Below are 17,415 nucleotides of genomic sequence, written 5' to 3' on the forward strand. Positions count from 1 at the left end.
ACTAATAGTAGTCAAAATTGTCTGATAAGGTAAGTATGTTATCAAACAGGGCCTATATAATTTGGTACTTCCTCAGTCCTATTTTATATGTTTGGTTCAGTTGAAAAGGTTTGAATTAAATTATTTTTATTTCAATTTCAATTTTTTATAATATTACATTTATGTACTTAGAAGCTATATTAAAAGCACTATTAAACATAAAAATCAATTAAAAATACTAAAGAAAATAAGCAAAAAGAAAAGGAATAAGGTTTAAATTGGCCACTGAACGTAACCTGAAAATGCAATTAGGCCACTGAACGAAAAAAAAAGATGCAATTAGACCACTGAACACAAAAAATGTGCAATTAGGCCACTGAACACTCCAAATGTATGCAATTTCACCGGATAGCAGGTTACCATCAATTTTAGTAGGTTATCTGCTTACGTGGCGGCTAAGTTGGCATTTTTAATAATTTTTAATAACTTTTAATAATAATTTTTTTAAAAAATTGAAAATAAATAAATAAATAAATAAATAAATTTTAAAAAAATTAAATTTGTTTTAAATAATTTTTTAAAAAAACTATATTATTAAACTTTATTAAAAATTATTTAAAAATTATTAAAAATGCCAACTCAGCTGCCACGTAAGCAGGTAACCTGCTAAAATTGATGGTAACTTGCTATCAGGTGAAATTGCATACATTTGGAGTGTTTAGTGGCCTAATTGCATTTTTTTTTTCGTTCAGTGGCCTAATTGCATTTTCAAGTTACGTTCAGTGGTCAATTTGAACCTTATTCCTAAAGAAAAAGAATTGGTTTGACCAATGAATAGTAAACAAGACAGGTAATATGAGACAGTGAAAGTATAATTTTATTTTTCTAATTTCTGACAAAATTGATTAATTTATGAATAAACAATAAATAAAAAAATTAATAAATTTAAAAGCATTTTATATCATTGGTTAAAAAAATTGATTCAAATATATACTATTTTCCAAAAAAAATATTAAAATAATGTTACACAAAGATAACATGCACAAATACATTTAAAAATATTAGAAAAGAATGATCTAATAAATCACCGAACTATTTCGAAAAGTTCAATAGTATTATTGATGAACAACGAATTGAAAAGTTTTACATTAGTTTTTGAAATCTTAAAAAATGTGCAATTAACACATTTTTAGATTATTTCAAAAAAAAAAAAAAAAAACACATTTTTAGATATTGCAAATTATACTAACCTTATTTCTACATTAGCGCCATGTAAATTAGTTTGATTTTAAAAATATTTTTCTTAAATAAAGTAAAATAAAATTTAGAAATTTACTTGTGACTATATTCGTTCATCCAAAAGAATGACCAACCATCAGCATTCAGATATGGACAGTTGCATCTATCTACTAGGATGGATGAGGATGACATTGTTCTCGTCCTCGCCTCATCGTCATGGAGTTGGAACGGGGACCAACATCGTAGTATATGGTACGTTGACTTAATATTGTTGTTCAGTATACATTATTTGTCGCACTTTCAATATATTTTACTTGGAGTTAGGTACATTCTATAAAATTGTTGCTTATACTTTTAATACAATTTATTTGCACTTTGTGCACTCTACAAATTAAATGCAAATTATTGTGTAGACCATGGTCCAGAACCATAACAAAAAGTACATTTTTAATATACTAAATGTATATTATTTTTGTACTGAATGTACACTATATAATATAATGTACACTCGGTATACAAATAATGTACATCCCCTGAATACAATGTATATTATTTGTGTACTGAATGTACATTATTTTACCGTATACAAAATATGGTCCACACAACTTGTGTTGACTATGGTCCACACAATAATGATTGCTCTACAAAAATACCACCACACCTTTTGTTTTGTTTTGTTTTGTTTTTTTTAAAGTGTTTCTGATACATTAGATCTATCAGGATAGATTGTCGCGACGAATTCTTATTTCTTTTCTGGGCACGCATTCTTATTCAATGCCCAATGTTTGTATATAAATACGTAATTCAAAGTATATCAATGCAAAATTATATATGAGAAGTTCATTGTAGTTGACATTGAAATTAATGTTTGCACTTTTTAAAAAATAATTATCTAAATACTTATTGTAATTGGTATATATGATATTAGGTAGTAGATACTCCCGTTGCTTGGAATTACTTTAGGTTTTATTAATTCCCTTTTGGATATGTTTGTCGTTGTCTTCATCTTCATTGCTTATCCGCTTCTTTTTTGTTGATAGTGTCTTATCTGCAATTTGGTTACTAATGCTAGTTTGCAAAAAGAACATATTTGAATCTAAAATAGTTCAACAATATTATTGTTATTTTTGGGTGATTGTTGATTCAATTTCTTAATTATATTGCATTTAAATGGGTTGGCTTTGTCGTATGAGTTGCAAACATGAATTGCATAGAAAATATACCCAAAGAAGTGATAGAGAAAGGGAAAATTATATTATCGACGTATCTCTTTCACTTATATCCGAGAGAGGGTTAAACTAAAGGGAGTCAATGATGCACACTACCTTCAATTTGATTCACCAACCAAAAAAAAAAAAACAAAAAAATACTTGAAGGCTCGACAAATTCTCCAACTTTGGAGGATTCAATCTTGGAATCTAGTTTGTATGAAGATGCAATTGTACTAAACTTTTTACATTTGACAAAACATAGGGGATTGAACCAGAAAACATTGTTGTTACTAAGAAGGAGCCACCATATATCGTGATGGAATAGATTGAAGAGACAAGCAGAACATGCCAATTAAATATCTTAAGAATCAAAGATCTTGGCTGCTGAGGTTCAACCAATTGCTACCACTCCCTTTGTCTCTTACGTTTGCTTCAATACTACACAAGATTGATGAAGTCACAATAGATGCTAGCCAATTATTAGATGCAATTGGTGACTTTAGCATCAAGGAATCAATTTCAAGCTTGAATGAGTTTGACAATGACATCAATTCCAGTGAAGTGTTCTTGTTCTACATAATGTTGGCTATGTTTCTCCGTGGCAATTTGTAGGTGGATTAAAGCCAGGTTTATGCAACAAAAGATTCATAAAATCATAAAATCATGAAATTTTCTCTGTAATGTGCAGTTTTTTAGTTCTCATATGAGGATTTGTTTTGAACATTTCAAGTGGTGTGGGGCCTTTTGGATAAAAAAAAAAGTTTAATTTGCTTCACCAAATTCTCCATTTTACTATTGGGAAAGAATTAAATGGGCAGACTCCAAAACAAGGTGATTCATTGACGCTTTTGTGTTCTTGATGCATTGATTTTTACTACAAAAATGGTAAAAATTGGTGAACAAGAAGGTGATTGAAGTTTTACGTAGGGGTAACTCAAGTTAGACTTATGTGTTAATAACCAACTTATAAGATGTGCATCAGAGTTATCGAATATAACTGGTGAACTAGTCCTAAAAGTAGTGCAGAGATGTATTAACACATAAAACAGTAAGCAAGCGATAAAGAAACATGCACAAGAACATGGGACGTTTGGTAACCCAGTTCGGAATAGCCATTCCTACATTTGTGGGACACCACAATAAGGTTTGCCCAACTCTTCATTCGTAAAAAATCCCAAACGTGTTTACCAAACATTTGATTTTGAGCAAAGCACTTCGAACACCGCAGCTGATTCTCAACCTTCCGATCGCGTCGAAGCTTTTTGAAGAGTTGGTGTAAGATCTCCCGATCTTCCAAGTTGAGACTTCCCCTCAACTGCAGCTCTCCCGAGTGTGTGATTGTGGTTTGTCAGCCCGTAATCTTCAAGCGTCAAATTCAACTTGATATGAATTATGAATTCACCAAGTTGCTTCGTTTAAGCTTCATGAATATGCTTTTGATGGAACTTTGGATTTCATTGTGTAAATCTTGGAAATCATCAATCTCATCTAAAAGAGAATGAAGGGCATTTTATAAATGATATTTAGCTCTAACGAACTAACTGTCATGGATAGTCTTCTGAACTTGACTTATCAAGTTGTTCACTCCTGATCTTCGATCTTCATCTTCTAGTAAACGTCTGATCTCTGAACTATGTCTAAGAACAAGTACAGACTCAATCTAACTTTGATACAATTTCAAAGATGACTATTGTGTTGGAAAAATACCACAAAAATGGCATTTTAAGTGGTTATTTTGTGGTACAAATATTGGTGGGGTCTACATCCGATTTGGGTCGGGTTAAAGTGGATTCGGGATCTTCGTAGTGAGACGAAGATATTGATATATTGTATGTTCAAAACGGATAATGGGTGAATGAGAAATTGATTCTCAAAGTAAACCCATTAGAGTTGGAAAATGAAGGTGGAAAGGCTTGTATGATGCTTTTGTCCCACATTCGTTTGGGGAGTGGGTTTGCACCACTATTTATACAAGAGTCTTTCTAAGGCATGTTGACTTGTATAGTATAGAGGCTCTCTCTCGTGTGCAGGGAGTGGAGTTGCAAATTAAATCTTAAAGTGAGCCTGAAAAGGCTTGACTCGTGTACGTCGGCACCAGTGAGTACAAATGCTATCCAATTTGGATTTTTACATCATGGAAAGTTGTCTTTTCTCTCACGAAACTCTGCTCCTACAATGCTATCCAATTTGGATTTTTAAATCATGGAAAGTTGTCTTTTCTCTCACGAAACTCTGCTCCTACTCCTTTCTTAGCCAACGTTGTGTTCATCCCATGCTCTAGTTCGCCGAGTTCCACTGTTTCAGTGCTCAAACTTGGAATCGTACTACGTTTTATCCTGGTAAACCTAGCTAGGTCGTAACGCTCCTAGCACCTTTGGCAGACGGAAAATAAGGTTTTAAGGAAAGAGTGTTTTGCTCGACTCGTACTAACCACCAACCCAGAAATTCCTTTCGTTTTTGTGCTTGTTTTTTCCTAGAAATATTATTTTCGTAGTAATATTTCCTAACAAACTTAAAACCTTATTTGTATCTTTTCTGTTTTGTCTCTAATTTCCTTAAAGAAATGGAGAACCCCGTTCTGCCTGTCATCAAAAATGGGGAAGAAAATGTTGTTGAGAACAAAAATGGTGGGAACAGCAACAATGTTGCACATTCCTAGACACCACCAGTGAGCGTAGGTTTACAAGACGGTGGGAGCACCGAGGGGTACATCTCCACGATGCGGATACCTACGGTACCGAGTGGTTCGACTGAAAAGCCGGAGAAGTTCACTAGCTCAAACTTCAAGAGGTGGCAGCAAAAGATGATGTTCTACCAAGCAACTCTCGGCTTGGCACAGTTCTTGACCGAGAGGGTTCCTGAGATGATAGAACAAGATGCCCAATCTGTGATGCAGTTGGTATTTGGAAGGATTCGGACTTCCTTTGCCGTACCTACATCTTGAATGGATTGTGTGATACATGTTGGAAAATTCAAAGAGGACGTTCGCATTTTGTGCGCCCCATTTTGTGGTCAGCATGTTTGGTGCAAATTTGTGGACATCATTGTTTGTCTCTCTTTGCATGGCTAATATGGGAGAGCTGCTTACTATATAAAGCAGCTCTTACCATATTTGGAAAACACGCTTGACTTCAAGTTACTTATTCTATTCTTCTTCTCTCTCCCTTAGTCTGAGCAATAGTGAGGTTCACCTACGTGATTGCTAGTGCAAGCTATCCCTAGTAGGTCTGTGTAGCCTGTCGAAAGCGTGCCAGGGTTCTAACTGCACCATTACTGGGCAAATAACGCTTTTAAGGTAGTGTTATGATAACACGGCACAGATTTCCTTTCAACCTTACACCCATAGTGTCCGTGCTTCTTAAAAGGCTTCCAGATCGCGAGTTGACGTTGCGACTATTTCCCAACAGTTAAAAGAGTTATTGTGCAACAGTCAACCTTTAGCGTTATGGCACCTTCTGTCATGCCCGATCTATCAAAAATCACCGCGCTTGATGGGAAAAATTACAGTAGGTGGGCTCAAAGAATGCATATTCTCTTTGAACAATTAAAGTTGGTTTACGTGCTATATTCAGTTGCACTTGAACCTACTCCAACAGTGTTCTCTCCCTTTGGTGCTACAAAAGCTAACCATGAACCTGATTACACTCCGGGTGAAGAATCGAGAGAAAGCAGTCCTGAAATAGATTACATTCCGTGTCAAGAACCGGGTCTAACTCTGATGTAGTTTAGAAATGACAATGCGGCAGCCAGAGGATACCTTCTGTCATAAATGAATGACGATTTGTTCGACATCTATGTCAAACAAGACTCGACAAAAGTCATTTGGAAATCACTGTCAGAAAAGTACGGTGCCAATGAAACTGAAAATCAAAGTGTCAGAACCGTCTACAACAAAAGGAGTAGAAAAATCAAGAAGTTCAAAAGAAGGTGTTTTGCGTGCGGAAAGCAAGGACACCGAGCACTCCATTGCTACCATCACAAGGGCAAAACTAGCAAAAGTCAATTTGACAGAGCAAGATGAGTATTAAGTCTCTTTAAATAAGTAGTTATTTTTGAGAACTATATTTGCTCTAGTTCTTATAAGGGTTCGCATGAAGTATGATTGTCTTAGTACTGAGTTCTAGTTGAGTTGTCTAGATTTTGATTACTTAGTAGTACTTATTTCTTTAGTATGTTGAATACTAATGACATTGATTGAAATAATTTGTGCATAGATATTGCTCAAACTTTTTAATAAAATTATTTGTATAAAAATAAGAACATATATCATAGGCTTCAATTGTAATTTAATGAGAACATGGAAAAGTCATCATTCTTGAACACTCTGTTTAGGTAGATGGTTTTTAAGTAAACTTCGGTTTCACCACTCGACCTGGGAGTACTTATGAAGTAGGGCGTTAATCATGCAGGCTAGTTAGAGCACCACTTGATCTTCACCTGAAATGAGGTTGACTTTCGTATGTTGTTAAACAATCAAAGCCTTGCAATAGAAATTGTTGAAGTACTGCAATAGTAATATTGATCTGCATCCTATGAATGCTTTATATGAGTTTTAATCTCCTCAAGTGAAGAAAAAGTTGTGCAAGTAGCAACTCTAAAGTCTCATTGACTCATTGTTGAGAGATATTTTCTAATAAATATGAGCTCAAACATATTCTTGGTGTGAGATTAATTTCTTATAAGAATATGATGTGAAACTTGTGATTATGTTGTTCACTTGATGTAGCATGTGGACAACATTATTTCTATGACTTACTAACAATGAGCATTTGTATATAATATATGTACATTATTTAAATTCTTGGTTGAGTCATCTTGAAAGACCTAGAATTCCTGTTTAAAAGGCAATTAAGATGGGTTGAGATAACCAAGTTTATTGAAATATATTCAACTATTGAGTATGTATCAGGCAAAACACGAAGCTACTATAATTCTCTAGAAAGCAAATCTGCAAAACTCAGTCTACAAAGGAGCCAAGTTGGGCACCAAAGATCAATCTGGGTAAGAGATCAAATACTTTTGAGAAAAATATTTGTAAGTGTTGCATTGTGGGGGCAATTAACTCTTTATATATATTTCGTTCCTAAAACTCTCTCCGTGGTACCAACAATAATGGTAGAAGAGAATGTTTCATGTTAAGCATGAAAATCTCAAGGGATTATTTACGAGTAAACGAAGTACTCGTCTAAAGTGTATGTAAGTTTGATTAAGAGAATCAACTTACTTGAGGGCTAATTATGAGGATTAATCGCTGAATCATTGGAAGGACTTAAAGTCCAAGTGGTAATGAATTCGTGGTGGGTCCTACTTTTGTGGTCAAACGAAGCCATGAAAAGAGTTACAAAACAATACACTAGTTGGTCATTCCTACAATGTGTGTACTTGTGAGGTTGAGCTACAACTCTTAATGAATTCATAACTCTTTGAGAAGGGTGGTTTTGTTGAGATAAACCTAATGAATTCACCGCATAATGACTTGAGTACAAAAGTGCTCTTGGTGACTTATACTCAGTTGGGGTGGTCTATTGTGAGGTAGATCTAAAGAGATCCCTAACTTGAGTGGAAAAGGAGTAACCGCCTCTTATGAAAGATAATGGGGTTATCCCAAGAAGCCGAGTGGCTAAGAAACATGGTGATAACCGTGCAGTTGTGGGGGTGTCCAACACCTTCACCACATTGTGATTCACAAACTGTCGTTTGCATTGCAAATAACAGTGTCTATGATAGAAAGAAAAGACTTACAACTAATTTATGTCTTTAACTACTCTATAAGCCTTTAATGGTAGCCTATACTAAGATAGACTTGATAGAGTTAAAAGCCTATATTGAGATAGACTTGACAAGATATAAAAATCTGTAATGCGGTAAGACTTGTCAGAGTTAAAAGTCTATGTTGTGATAGACTTTGACAGGGTAGATGTCCATATTGAGACAGACATAACATTCTTTAATACTAAGGGTGTTCATAAGAAGTCAAAGAGTTTGACTTTCGTAGAACCTGCCTTTTGAGTTGGTGTGTGCATTAGAGTTCAAAATTTATCTAACCGGTGAGTTCAAGATTCATATCACTCTCAGGAAGAAAATTACTCAGCGTCACTACGTGTTAGTTCATGTTCCCAAACACTGACGTTAAGGCCCACTCATTTGTATTGCTCAGACTTTATCCTTTTCCTTTCCTCTTTAAATTTGCGGGGGATTGTTGGAAAATTCAAAGAGGACGTGCGCATTTTGTGGTCAGCATGTTTGGTGCAAATTTGTGGACATCATTGTTTGTCTCTCTTTGCATGGCTAATATGGGAGAGCTTCTTACTATATAAAGCAGCTATTACCATATTTGGGAAACACGCCTAACTTCAAGTTACTTATTCTATTCTTCTTCTTTCTCCCTTAGTCAGAGCAATAGTGAGGTTTACCTACGTGATTGCTAGTGCAAGCTATCCGTAGTAGGTCTGTGTAGCCTGTCGAAAGCGTGCCAGGGTTCTAACTACACCGTTATCGGGCAAATAACACTTTTAAGGTAGTGTTATTATAAGACGGGACACGACACAGATTTCCTTTCAACCATACACCAATAGTGTCTGTGCTTCTTAAAAGACTTCTAGATCGCGCGTTGACGTTGCGACTATTTCCTAACAGCGAAAGCGCTGTGGGAAGCCTTAGATCATAAGTATAAAAGCAAGGATGCCGGCGCAAAGAAATTTGTTATTGGTCGATTCCATGGCTTTAAAATGGTTGATTCCAAGACCATGCTAAGTTAGGTTGAAGATTTGCAACTAATCTTTGACGAGATTCTTGACGAGCGCTTGGTAGTGAGTGAAGCCTTCCAAGTGGCATCTATGATCCACTTGTTGCCTCCAGGTTGGAAGGACTTCAAGAATTGCTTTAAGCATAAGCGAAAGGAAATGAACTTGGAGGACCTGGTCTAACGACTCAGAACTGAGGAGGGGAACAAGAGGAATGATGGGAAGGTCCTGTCATTGGTGCGGCGCTTGTGGAGCATGATAAAAGCTCCAAGGAGAACAAGAAAGCCAAGCAACAGCTAGGTCCGAAGGGAGGCGGCGTTACCAAGATCAAGTTTCGTGGTAAATGCTTCAATTGTGGCAAGCCTGGCCATAATTCATCTGAGTTCAAGGCTCCAAGGGAGAAAAACAAGAGTTCTGAAGCCAACGTTGTTGGAGAAAGCAGTCAGAAAGAGGCCGAGATCAGCCTTTCGGCTATTGTGACTGAGGTGAACCTCGTGGGTTTTAACCTGTTAGTGTTTTGTTTTTCTCCATAAAACCCCAACATATGATTAGCAATATTATTATGGCAAACTAAGATAGGGTTTAGCTTGGTGTTTGTTTGCTGCTACAGAAGACTGATTGATCAGAGACATCAACAGACGCACTGACACTGAAGATCTGATAAAGGAAGAAGTTTCCAAAACACTGAACGCGGTTTGAAGACTTTTAGAAAGAAAATCAGCGGATCTGTTTTAGAAGGTATGGACCGAATCTCTAAGATTGCATTCTTTACAAATCGTCCTACCATCTACAATCAAAGATATTTTTGGATAGTGGTTTTTCTAAGGAAGTATAAGTACCCTCATTCGGTCATGAATTAGGGTTACGTTTTTAAGAAGACAGAAACACTCCTTGCTATACAGAGGATCATATCTTTGATTATCATGCCTCTTCTCAAGATATAAGTTCTTGGTAATTATGATGAAGAACTTGAGAAGAACTACCGTTGCTTAAACGAAAGGACGTGAAGATCGCTCAGTTGTGGGAACAACGTGGGACTGCGTCATTGAAGCAGACTGCATCAGAGTTAGCTCTCCAACCGAAGGGATTTCGTTGGACTTCTGCATGCGTGGCTCTCCGTCTTCAACAATCCACTAAACCTTTGTAGACTGGGTACGTACCTTGTGTGGAGCACTTGGGTGATATTCTTATTTCTCTACCTTTGTACATTGGATTATGAGTTAGTGGATTGGACGCCTCGGTGATCATCCCCAGATGTAGATACACACTGTATCGAACTGGGTAAACATCGTATGTGTGTTCTTACTATCTGCTTTAGTTTTTCCTCGACAAACTAATTGCCAATCTATCTATCTGACTAACAATTCACGTATTCGCATCAGTCAGTTCAATATATCAGTTGCTTATATCAAATAATCATCTTAATCTGGTGAAATGCAAAATTACATAACCAACGCGAGTGGTTCATCGACACTGGTGCAACAAGGTATTTGTGTTGCAGCTGAGAGATGTTTAGCACCTTTGACACCGTTGAGGGCGAGAAGGTGTGGATGGGAAACTCTGCCCAGTCTGTTGTGGAAGGCATGGGGAAGGTGGTTCTGAAGATGACTTCCGGGAAGGAATTGACATTGAACACCATATTATATGTTCTGGAGCTGTGGAAAAATCTTGTGTCTGGCTCGTTGTTGAAAAAATGTGGGTTCCGCATGGTGTTTGAGTCAGACAAAGTAGTTTTGTCTAAACTAGGTTTGTTTGTTGGTAAAGGATAAAAATGACATTTTAAGTGGCTATTTTGTGGTACAAATATTAGTGGGGTCCACTTCTGATTGTTGGTTGGTTTAAAGTGGATTCGGGTTCTTCGTAGTGAGACGAAGAGATTGATATATTGTACGCTCAAAACGGATAATAGGTGAATGAGAAATTTATTCTCAAAGTAGACTCATTAGAGTTGGAAAATGAAGGTGGAAAGGCTTGTATGCAACTTTTGTCCCACATTGGTTTGAGAAGTGGGTTTGCACCACTATTTATACAAGAGCCTTTCTAAGGTATATTGACTTGTATAGCATAGAGGTTCTCTCTTGTGTGGGCTAACATTGTGTTCATCCCACGCTCTAGTTTGCTAAGTTTCACTGTTTGAGTGCTCAAACTTGAAATCGCACCGTACGTACGTTTTATCCTGGGAAACGAGACAGCAAATAACTCGTACTAACCAACAAACGCAGAAATTCATTTCGTTCTTGTGCTTGTTTTTTCCTAGAAATATTATTTTCGTAGTAATATTTCCTAACATATTGAACTAGATCTTGAACTACTGAATTGTTCCACAAATCAAAACAACATGGAGGAGTAAAAGATATTTTGCTTTTGTAAAATACATTTTTCTCAGTGATCTATTTTATTAACAATGATGTTTAATTGAATATATTGACTATAGACGGACATTAAATCATGTTGTAATTCTTACACTGTGCACCTGAATTTGAAGAAAGATATGGTAACTTCTTGTTCATTTGTTTTGTCTCTCAATTTGATTGATTTTTCATATTTTTTGAAGGTTCTGATAAATGACACAGTTTACTATTAAAAATATGATAGGGAAAATAGCACTTTTTCCTCTGAGTTATATACTTATAGCACTTTTTCCCCCTCAATTATTTAGGTAAGTACATTAGCCCCCTCAATTATTTAAAAAGTGGTGCTTCCCCCCCCCCCCCCCCCCCCCCCCCCCCCCGATATATTAAATTGACATTTCTACCCTTAAAGTAAACATTTTATTTATTTTACTTCTCCAACAAATTATTGCGTATACGTAGGGATGACCACGGTTCGGTTTGAACTGAACCGGACACTAAAGCAACCGAATAAAAAGTTTCCGGTTATGATTCAGATCTAGAACCCAATATTTAGATGTCAATTTATTAAAATTATGTATCAAAAAAATTGAATCTTGAACCGTGAACCGGCGGTTCCGGATCCGGTTCGCAATTTTGAACCGTCTTTATTTTAAAATTTTATTTTTTATTTTAAAATAGTCTAAATTCAACAAAAAATGTATTTTATTTTTTCAGTTCGGAACATGAACCGTCCGTTCCGGTTCACGATTTTAATAAACTCTAAATATTGGGTTTCGATTCTAAATTGTAATTGGAATATTTCAGTTTGGTTGCTATAGTGTTTGTTTGGTTTAACCAAATTATGGTCATAATTTGTTGGAGAAAAAAAATAAATAAAATATTTATTTTATGGGTAAATATGTCCATTTAACATTTTAGGGGGAAAAACAGCCACTTCAATAATTCAGGGAAAAAAAAATGCTATAGGTATATAACTCAAGAGGAAAAAGTGTCATTTTCCCAATAAGATATTTTTTAAAGTATTTTACAACTTACCGCCTAATTAGTTTTGTTACATACTTATATTAAAGAAATAGATGCATGGAATTCCTAATTCCGACCGACGGATGGCCTTGGGACAACAGCTACTCTTGGTCTGCAACTACGATTGCAGCTCTCGGGCTGCTATTACGGCAATTTCTGTAGGTAATTCCTAGAATGTCTCCTGATAAAATTGACCTGTTTGCGGGTGTATGTTGTGTGCCGAACAATAACAGAAGAATAAAACAATTGTATATAATGTTCTAGAAAGATTACTGCATTGTTCAAAGAAAGAGTTGATGCTAATGGTTACTCGATCATGGGTAAGTTTAAGTGAAGAAAATATTAACTTCTATTGGGATGAGTTTAAAGTAAGTGTTAGTTATGCTTTTATATGCATGTTTAAGCATATGTTTTGTTTATCATATTGTTATTATAATATAATGTGTATTGTAGAAATCTTTTTATTGGGACTCTGCAATTGATTCTTCAGTGGAGGCAGCTTGGGAGATGAAGGAAAATGATTTTCAAGATTAATTATTTGTAATTTTTTATGCACAATTTTGAATCTTATATATATAGTCTAACTAATTAATTGAACAAAGTTTATGCATATAAAATTTTATATTATATTTTTTAATACACTAATATATTCATATTATATGTTCAACAATTATGACAACTTTGATTGGGATGAGGTTCGAAACTAAGACCTTCTTTATGGAAATCAATAAGTTATGTAAAATAAATAGTAACGGAATATTTCATTACTAAAGTTTACACTAACATAATGCATGTGTATTTAAGAAAGGTAAATGATAAAATAGGAGATAAGTAGGAAAAAGTAATTTAAAAAAGAAATACTAAAATCAAAATAATATAAATAATTCATTTTAATAAACAATTGAATTGACTTTTTTTACTTTCCGTTGTAGGCCTAAATTTATTGGCTCTTATTAAATTAGTTATTATATATATATATATATATATATATATATATATATATATATATATATATATATATATATATATATATAGAGAGAGAGAGAGAGAGAGAGAGAGAGAGAGAGAGAGAGAGAGAGAGAGAGAGAGAGAGAGAGAGAGAGAGAGAGAGAGAGAGAGAGAGAGAGAGAGAGAGAGAGAGAGAGAGAGAGAGAGAGAGAGAGAGAGAGAGAGAGGAGTGATCACATGTGGCCTATACATTAGGTGTGGCCGTGTGGTCAAATAAGGACCATCAGATCATTTCAATCCAACGGACAAGGTAGTAATAATATGGCGCGCCTATTTAACTAGAACGTAGCAGATAGGGGTAGAACTGTCATTTCCTTCTATTCAAACACTGTGTAAGACCTCCTTCTACAAGTCATATCGATTCATAATCCCAAAGCACACGAAGAGAACCGCTCCACTTCTCCCCCCCCCCCCTCCCGGCGAACGTATTCCCTTTACTCCACGAACGACGGCGAACAATGGTGAAAAAAGGCAAGGAACCGGCGCGCATGGGTATGAACTCAGTGTATTTTGTATTATAGACTCGGAATAAACCTTTTTGTGTTTTTTTTTGATGATCGGTGTATACTAAATAGGTATTAGAGTATTTACAGTGCCCTACATGCTTCCACTCGTCCATATCATTTTGTTCTGTGCATTGTCATCGGCATCGTATAATATATTTCAATAAATACTGGTGTAATGATGTATTTTACCTTGTGTTTGTGTTGTTGACTGTATTGTATATTTCATTAACTACTGGTGTATTCTGAACTACGTCACTTGAATAGAGTAAGAAACATTGTTGTGTGTTTAATTTTGATTTTGGTGTATTTTACCTTGTGTTTGTGTTGTTGACTGTAGTGTATATTTCAATACCTACTGGTGTATTCTGACTTACGTCACTTGAATAGGGTAAACAACATTGTTGTGTGTTTTATTTTGATATTGGTGTATTTTACATTGTGTTTGTGTTGTTGAATGTAGTGTATATTTCAATAACAACTGGTGTATTCTGAACTACGTCACTTGAATAGGGTAAACAATATTGTTGAATAGGACAACAAGGATCAGTTGAACAAGCTACGAGTGCGATACATGGCTGCCCTAATCATGTCAGACTTAAATGAACACAAACAGAGGAACATTCAGCAGACAGCAGAGTTCCGGGTTTGAGCAGGACGTTAATCTGGAAGAAAGACAATGTGAATATCTCTGACTTGACAGGTTTTTTTTGTGGTTTGTGATGACCAGTAGTAATTTTTTGTGATGCCAGACATCTAATGTTACATCTACATGTGTTCTTTTTGCACTATAACAATGCACCATATGATATAGTAAAACGCACCATGATCTATTCTAAAATGCACAAATATTTCTGTATTATAAAATGTCTACTTACCTGTAAAATACACCAATCACACAAGTAAAACACACACCACTGTTATTTATTATAATCAAAGTGACATGATTCAGAATACACTATTCTGAATGTAATATACACTACATTTAACCCCATGAATGCATGGTTGAATATACATAAATATGCACCACGATATGCGTGAAAACGCACCACTATCTATTATAAAATGCACAATACCAAACACATTTCAAAAAACCTGATTCTCTGGTATGAAATACCTGCATACCTTTAAAATACACCGATCACACAACTAAACACATATCAATGTTATTTATTATAATCATGTTACATGATTCAGAATACACCATTCTGAAATAAATATACACTACATTCAATACCAGGAATACAGCGTAGAATATACACTAAAAATGCACCACGATATATCTGAAAACGCACCATTATCTATTATAAAATGCACATGTCCAAATACATGCACCGTGATCTATTGTAAAACGCACAAATTTAACAATGTCTACAAAATCCGGATTCTATGTGTTATAAAATGTCTACACAACTGTAAAAACATCAAATTCCACAATACATACCAACTAAGAAAACAACACACAACTCTAGCCATTTAATGGGCACGTCCTACTATTATGACCATATTCATCACAAGTATGGCATTTCCTTGATTGCTTTACACACTTATTCACAGCTTTCTCCCTTGCACTCTTCATCCGCTTCCCGCCGCCCTTGTTCTTAACTTTAATTGGATCACGAACCTCCACTGTTGACCCCTGAGACACATCACCACAAAATGATTTAATCACACTTTCTTTGCTGCTACCAGCTACCCCATTGTCATCGTCACACCCATCTTTGATAAAAAAAAAAAACTCCCTTTGCTCACAAATAACACGTCTTAGTTGTTCCAACCGTTCTACATTACCATCAGCCAATCCCACGCAAGCATAAATTTCAGACCACATTAGATTAGTAATCACCCTAACATTATCCACTTTAGCCGATTGATCAACAACCGTATTATCAATATCAAATATTGGCTTCAAACAAGCAGCCTTTGTCCACCGAGACACCAAATACATAGAAGGAATTCTCTCAAGTCCACGATCTTTAAACACAAAAAAAATATGCCTACACACCAACCCCATCCGCTCAAACATCTTGCATGAACATATAGCAGTACAGTCAGCCAACAAAAACTCCACACACCATGCCTTCTTGTCACCATCTTTTATCCCATAGCACACCTTACCATCGCACTCACACAAAGAGACCACTCGACAAGAAAAACAACCTTCACAAATCTCTACTTGCACATCATAAAATACAGAAATGGTATAGACATCCATTGCATGTTTTTCCAGCGCCAATGGAGTCTTCAAAACAGGAAAGCATGATTCAGAGTCATCAGTCAATTTTGCTTGGGCATGTCGTTGTGCACTAATAGCACTATCAAAATGCACCAAAAACCCAACCAAACTGGAATGACCATTGGAGAAACTGCCAAAAAAACTATTTTGAGACTCTGATCGAGATGTTGTCCTAACAAATCCCGACATAAACTCATCATGAAAGTATGGAGATGCCCAAAATGTACGAGACTCGAACAAGTAACGAAACCAACCATTATCAACCAAACCATATTCCTCTATGATACGACTCCATGAATCCTTAAAAGCTTTGGAATCTATAGATTTGTTCCAAACAATGCCATTCAACTTCCTCCTAAACACCTCGTCCTTAGCTAAGACCGGTCCAACCTTCTCACCAACCTTGCACATTATATGCCACATGCAGAATCTATGTTTTGATGTACCAAACACACGAGCAACTGCAATCTTAACAGCTGGATCTTGGTCAGTAACGACACAAATAGGTTCATGACGCATGGTTTTCTTAAATCTCTCCAAAAGCCAAACATATGAGTCTACGTCGTCCCTCGTAAGTAAACCAGCACCAAATGTGATGGATCTCTTATGGTTATCAATTCCAGTAAATGGGACAAACACCAAATTATACCTACAGAATGCACAACCCAACAACTACTGAATACATTAAATATAACAAAACACACTATATGAAATAAAAATATGCACCATACTATTATACAGAATACACAATAACTATAAATTACTAACCTGTTAGATCGGTATGTAGCATCGAATAAAACAACATCACCAAACAATGCAAAATTCTTCCTTGATACTGCATCTGCCCAAAAAACCCTTGTAAGCTGATCAACGTCATCAACATCATATTCAAACTCAAAAGCCTCGCACAATTCACGCCTTTTAAAAAGCGTATATGAATAGTTGAGCATCACCATTCAATATGTATGCCATCAAATCACGCTTGAAATTCTTAAAATCCACCCCAGTAGCACCAACATTGGAATACTCACCAACAATCTTCTTAAACAGCTTATAGGACCGAACATACCCAATATTTGCCCGAACACAACTTGCAATGAACATTTGATGGCCAGCATC

At 35.7% G+C, this 17,415-nt stretch overlaps 1 protein-coding gene across 1 annotated transcript; it reads right to left on the reverse strand.

Annotated features, from left to right (window-relative positions):
• Positions 1-15,528: 15,528 nt before the first annotated feature.
• LOC109174023 (protein FAR1-RELATED SEQUENCE 5-like) lies at positions 15,529-16,815 on the reverse strand. The gene has a single exon (XM_019323316.1). The coding sequence runs from the start codon at positions 16,813-16,815 to the stop codon at positions 15,529-15,531; it is 1,287 nt and encodes a 428-aa protein (XP_019178861.1).
• Between the last annotated feature and the right edge of the window lie 600 nt (positions 16,816-17,415).

The sequence above is a fragment of the Ipomoea nil genome, unplaced genomic scaffold, assembly GCF_001879475.1.
Source record: "Ipomoea nil cultivar Tokyo-kokei standard unplaced genomic scaffold, Asagao_1.1 scaffold0519, whole genome shotgun sequence".
Taxonomy (NCBI): domain Eukaryota; kingdom Viridiplantae; phylum Streptophyta; class Magnoliopsida; order Solanales; family Convolvulaceae; genus Ipomoea; species Ipomoea nil.

Bases quoted from the DNA above. Each gene is read 5' to 3' on its own strand.
- LOC109174023 (XM_019323316.1), bottom strand. From the start codon at position 16,815: ATGCGTCATGAACCTATTTGTGTCGTTACTGACCAAGATCCAGCTGTT.